General features: G+C 47.9%; 1 protein-coding gene across 1 annotated transcript in view; it reads left to right on the top strand.

Moving 5' to 3' along the window:
* Positions 1–266: 266 nt before the first annotated feature.
* LOC119168060 (TWiK family of potassium channels protein 7) overlaps positions 267–6,410 on the top strand; it is a 136,713-nt gene continuing 130,569 nt past the window's right edge. Inside the window, exon 1 of the mRNA XM_037419498.2 lies at positions 267–866. Coding sequence (XP_037275395.1) covers positions 401–866 — 466 coding nt within the window. The 5' untranslated portion in view covers positions 267–400. The remainder of the gene's footprint in view (positions 867–6,410) is intronic.

The following is a 6,410-nucleotide window of genomic DNA, read 5'->3' on the forward strand; positions in this document are numbered from 1 at the left end:
CCTCCGTGCTCTCGTTCGGCGAGCGCGCCCCTATGGGTTTTGGCCAACACAGCGCGACAACTGAAATTCCGAGAATGATGCTCGCCGGAGCCGATAGACGCAAGAGCATATGCAGCGCCATATCACGGCAGTTGTGCACACCACGACATCCAAATTGAAGCACGCGTTTTTGTGCTCACGACTCCGTCAAAGATCACCGCAAAGCGGCGCTGCAATAGCGATCCCCTCGGCCGGCGCTTTTACTGGGAGCGCTCGTTAATTTGGGGACGTCGCTGCAGCCTCGCTCTCCGAACTACCCCGCGCAGGCGCGTAGGCGCTCTGCGGCGGAGGCCGCAGCAGTGCGCAGCCATGCTGGCCGGCTCATGGACGGCAAGGCGGCGGGGGCCTCGCTGAGGAGCCCATGGAGCGCAAGCGGTCCTCCCGCCGGCATCACCACCACCACGGAGCCGGTGGGGCGGCCGCATCAGCTGTGGCGCCGCCCGAGAACCGCTGCAAGTCGTGTTGCCGCAAGTTCACCGCGTTTCTCTTCTCGCACGTGGGTCTGTGCGCGCTCGTGGTCGGCTACAGCATCCTGGGCGCTTTCGCCTTCCGCGCGCTCGAGGCTCCCTACGAGGTGGAGAAGGCCAGCCAGGTGATCGCCATGCGCCGAGAGACCGTGGCGCGCCTCTGGGAGATCACCGACCGCCTGAACGTGCTCTACAAGGAGAACTGGACGGCCGCCGTCTCGCACGAGATCCTGGACTTCCAGGCGCGCCTCATAGCAGCCGTAAAGGACGGCTACGATGGCAAGGAGATCGGCACGGGCGGACAGCAATGGTCCTTCTCGGGCGCCTTTCTCTACTCGCTTACTGTGATCACCACCATTGGTGAGTGCGTATCAGTTTTTTCTTCAGGTCCGCATGATCCCATTCCGGACTACTTTGGAACACTGCACACTTTACTCGAATGGCACAAAATGAGTGACACTCTGGCTACATTTTTGTAAACAAACTGCAGATGCGGTGTTCAATCTACAACTTCGTGGTTTATAACGTTCCCTTTGTGTGTTCACCACTTCGAGTAAGTTACTCTCTTAGGGCGCTACACAGCACACCAAAGAGGGGTATCTCCGTTCGCAAAATACGTTACGAAATGTTCGCCTTTCATGCCCGTTTTTGCAACCACTCAATGTGCATTTATTTGAGAGCGGATGCTTTCTGTGCTACAACCATCGGCAAATATATCCAATGCATCTTATTACTTTTGTATGCTGCTCGTGGAGTCGACTTGAACTTGAGGTTAATGATGTTATTCACTTGATCGATAAAAAATTTTCACTACGAAAATTATTGTTTTCTTGCAGTCTTAAACGAAGCTTGTTCGTTCATTGTTATGTCATCATTATAGGTAATGCAGCAGAGTACATTGAACAATTGCTTCGGGTAAATTTCTACATTATGGAGAAGCTTTTTTTGTACAAAGTACAGTTGTTTTGTGATGAAAATCCTATGGCACTCATGTTTGTGTCATTTTTGCACGCGAGACAGTAATAGTTAGCTACAACTGAAATGACTTTAACGTGACTAATGTAGATAAATAATTGACCGACTGTTACGATTTGGCCTAATTCGAATTCAGGGCGCAGCAACACCAGCTGCTTTTAAAGTTTTGGCTACCTGCTGTGTAGCGATGTAGCATTTGTTGCATGTTGCCACAAAAGCTGTTGCCAAGCTAAACGCCGAAAGCCCCGTCGGCCACAGTGCCGCATGCGCATGATCTCCGACTGAGCGGCCAGCGCGCGTCCGTCTGTCGACGTTTTGCTATCTTCGTTCGCTGTGTCAGTTACGCCAACATTGACAATGCCAACAGCGATGCCACTCAACGCACCAACGGGGGCCTAGCTATAGGAGCTGCGTTCCAAGACTTGTTCATCAACTTTTCAATTGCTGACTTGAGTGCAGTTTTTATAGTAGAAAGTTCTAGTGCATCATAAGTCATGGAAGAAGCATTTTTTCGTAATCACAAAAGTTGCACTTTGTTCCAGTAATAGATCATCAAATTTCCAGGATGAGATAGAGACTGGTCGCGCCCAGCGCGCACGAAGCGCGACATGTCTGCGGCGTGAGACCGGAACAGTCCGTAACAGGGAAGTGACGAAATCTGGTCGAAGGCGCGCCGTATGTTTTCGTGGAAAGCGGCAAGCAATCCCACCTGTACGGGCGCGTCTTTCTGTTATGGCATGTAATGTTTGACGCTTGTCTGTCTAGTTGAAGCTGTACACAACAAAATGAAAGATGAACCTTTTGGTTGCCTGCGGAGCATAAAACTCTGGGGCAGCCGCTGCACCGCTTCTCCTTGTGTAGACTGGCGAAATAGTTTCTCGCGCCTCTTCATAGTTCAGCCTAAATGGCTAGTAAGCAGGCCCCAACTTTTTTTATGTCTTCCGAAAAAGCTCACCAGTTCGTATAGTAGACCACGGCGATCACACTTCTCGCATATTACAGCGCCGCACGCCGCACAGACCCTCCATTTTGGAAAACGATTCCCGCGCCTCTTTCTTTCTGACCACTAACCCTCGTACTCGCAGTGACTCTAACTTGTTCATGGGCAACGGGACGTACTGCTGAGCTCCATTGGTCATTGACCCTATGAAACGGTGCCTTGGCCCAGTGGTGACGCAGTTTCGGTAACGCAGCCCACATTTTCCTTTTCCTCTGCGGCCCTGCGCCGTTTTGTAGAGCCAGAGGCTAGCGGGAGAAGTGGTAATGCCAGAACAATAGCCTCCGATATGAAAAGGTGTCTCGCCACCTCACCTCTTGGGGAACGGTGCTGCTCGCGTCGCTATGACACGTGCTCATGTGGGGATGCCCTGCTTGACCGTTGGCTACGCGCCGAGTACGTATCGCTGACGTCGTGTCACGTTGCCGAATAGGGAAGTGTCTCAACGATGAGCTGTACGCCTTCCCTATGGGGGAGAAGGGAGGAACAGACGTTCTCACTCTCGTAAGTTCTTTATCGTCGCACATGTCTGCGAAATTTTGGAGGCAGCATGTTTGCAAAGCAACAGTGCGCACATTTCTCTTTATTACAATTTTTAGAGCTTGGGTTTCTTAATAGACCTATGAGAAAGAAAAAGGGAAGCACAACAAATCGCATGCAATCGGTGAGCTGTATACTCGTGTATATAAACTAAGCGTTCTTGATAATTCTTTTGACAAGAATCCGTTTCCACACAACTTGTTTCAGATTTCGTCAATTCTATGTCACGAGCAGTTATGGTATAACGTAGCAGAGTTGTTGGGCTTCGTGCCTGCTGTGTGTAATCACATTAGATATCACACTTGAAATTCAATCATGAATACCTCGATGTACGTGCAAGATTTGTGATTTCTTAAGGAAAGGGTTATGCCATAAATTATCCCGCGTTACAACTCTTTAATACAAAAAACTGCACCCAAGTAGAAGTTATCTAGCGCAATTTTTCTCAAAGCTGGACAAGACGAAAAGAATAAACAAACGTGCTTTCTCCCGCTTCGAAAACTTCTGCGCTAAATTACTTGAAAATATTGTTTCAAACAAGACCAAAACAAAGCAACTGCACGCACCCAAGTGAATAATTAAAAATGGCATCAGGGAGTTTTGATAAATATTCATGAAAGCGTCATTTTCACGTCGAAAAATATTTCGGCCTCGACATGGAGCTCATGCGGAAAAACAACAGGAGCATGGCTGTCACAGGACTTTTGTAAAAAAATGGTCTGTATTTTCTAAAAAAACGCCCAGTAAAACACATGTGTTTGACGGCCTTCCACTGTGCACTTAGGTATTAAGCGTGGTGTTAACTACGTATCAGATTAACGCAAGTTCAAACACCTGTTCAGCCTCGCTCGCATGTATATTCCCTTCTGATCAGGCGGGTCCCACCGTGGGGGTCTAGTGGCTAAGGTACTCGGCTGCTGACCAGCAGGTCGCGGGTTCGAATCCCGGCTACGGTGGCTGCATTTCCGATGGAGGCGGAAATGTTGTAGGCCCGTGTGCTCAGATTTTGGTGCACGTTAAAGAACCACAGGTGGTCGAAATTTCCAGAGCCCTCCACTACGGCGTCTCTCATAATCATATGGCGGTTTTGGGACGTTAAACCCCACATATCAATCAAATCAGTCTGATCAGGTGGCGCCACGTGAACGTGACCCACAGAGAAGTGCGAAGCCTGTGCTTTGAAATTTAAATTTATTTATTTCCTTTGATCGATCCGGCAATCAAATAACCTCCTCTTGGTCATCACTGCCCCTGTAAAGTCTGTTTTGCCGTCGATGTCCCAAAACTCTAATGTTTTGTGCCCCATCGCCTTAGATTGTAAGGACAAGCTTACACAAAAGCTGTTTCATCCTGCCCTCCATACGAACTGCTTAGTGTGTTTTGAACTTGGCTCGGCGCCTCCAAGTCCGCAGTACTATCTTCCTGGCTTCAACGGTGAGAGTTATCGTAGATGATTTTTTTGGCGATATCTTGCTTGAAAGTTGTGTCCGTTGTCTTTCGTGATTGTGTAAGCATTCCCATTTTAAGCGTTTCTTTACCATTTTTTTCTTAACTGGTGATTCTTTTTTCGCTCGGTCTCTTGCTGTTTAGGTATTTATTTGACAATACCCTTTCTCCGTTTCGTATTGACATGTTGAAGTAGCTGAAAATATTCCTAGTCCAGCCCTCTTACGCAATCGTCCCTGGAGGTCTTTCTTGCTGCTAGCTACGCTGCCATCGAGTGGTGCACAACTTGTGTCATCTTGCAACCCCTGATGCGGTGTTCTTCTGTTAGCTAATAAAGCAATTCCGCCGTGTTGCTTCATTTCCAACCTTGCGTTCATGTCTGATCTCCTGCACAAGACTGCATTGCCAAGTCAGACCAGGAGCCTTCTCTCTTTTCCGAATTTATGTCACCTCCTCGTAGCTATTGTAATTCCACAGTGTCCTCTTTCAAGTGCGGATCACTTCAGGGAGCCATGCTGTCGTAGTCATTTGGCGTAACGCAAGCGAAACCACAAAGAGCATGCAGTGTGCGCTAAAGAGAAGTCTCAGCGTCATCTGCTTCCTCAAGCACCTTGATGACACAGTCAAAGGCCAATTAATATTGAGGTTAAAAAAAAACGCTTCTTCCTATTGTTCTTTGAGCGCTTTGATACAGGCATCACTACTCCGGCTAGCTACACGCAACGCAAGACACATTTAAAAATTGAAAGAGGAAGCACAATTGCTCCTTCTTTGTTAGCGGGTGTTATTGTTATGTTTGTCCTAGATGCCAGATTTCTCATTTAAAATTTTTAAGATTTTGAGAAGTTTTCCCGTTTTCTTTTCTGTCTGTGGTATTCGTGTACTATATTTTTCTGTACTGCGGTGATATAAAGGTCAAGGCACTTGTCTCGATTACTGTTCGGTGTCCTTCTTTTGTTTTACGTTGGTGAATTGTGCCGTGGTTAGAAGGCCTGTCCAAGAAATATTCGCGCAACCTTAAGCTTCTAGCGAAGTTGTCGAGGTCTCGGAGCAAGTGGATTTCATCGAAAAATTTTGTGGTCGGGCAAAAGCTTAGTCCTTTAGATAGCAGTTTTTTTGTCAGGTGACAAACTCGTGTCCGATAGCTTTGCAATCACAGTGTCACAGGGTGTGTTCATAGATGGGTGCTCGTTTGTATCGTTAGTGGTTTTCTGGGTGGTGGTATTGTAGTGATAAGGAACTATATTGAGAAACTCGGGGTCGGGCCCATGGTCTCTTTTGAGTTTATAAAATTTTGTGGTCATGATGGCTTGGTATCTATTCTGTTCAAATTCTGTTAACCGGGTGATTTCTTCGTTCAATAAAGTGTTGTGGCGGAGAATGGTGTTGGTCATAGCGACCAGTTTCTTTACTTGCCTATCACTGCGATTGAAAGCGATTTCTGTTAATTTAAGAGAGGCCTCAAGGACGACATTTTCCCATGTTATTTGGTCGTGTTCGTCTAGGTTTGTAGCGGCTGGTGTGAGGGAGAGTGTCATGCCCTTGGGGGCTATTCTAGCGCGAAGGTACACTTGAATGTTGATTTATGCATTTCATGTCTAATTCGTTTGTCAGCAAGTTTTTGTGCTTTAAGAAAGGTGGCACTACAACTGGAAAGCGATGAGCTGGACTTACATTTCAGAGGTCAATCTTCCTTTGGGTGCGGAGATGGCACTGATGAAGTCCGCAGATTGTAGTTTTGTCCGGCAGGCCTTTGTCGTTGTAGGGAGGATTTCGGCGTTGGGCTCCCGGTGAACGTGTGCGTAAGAAGTTCCGTTCCTGGGGTCCGCAATAGGAGACGCGGTTTCGTAGTTCGCCAGGCTTCCTTTTGAGGACTGGTGCAGTGGTGCTGTCGTGTAGTGCTTTTGGTCTCGACATCCGCAATGGAGGGATGCATGTTGGCGGTT

The sequence above is a fragment of the Rhipicephalus microplus genome, chromosome 3 (assembly GCF_043290135.1).
Source record: "Rhipicephalus microplus isolate Deutch F79 chromosome 3, USDA_Rmic, whole genome shotgun sequence".
Classification (NCBI taxonomy): Eukaryota; Metazoa; Arthropoda; class Arachnida; order Ixodida; family Ixodidae; genus Rhipicephalus; species Rhipicephalus microplus.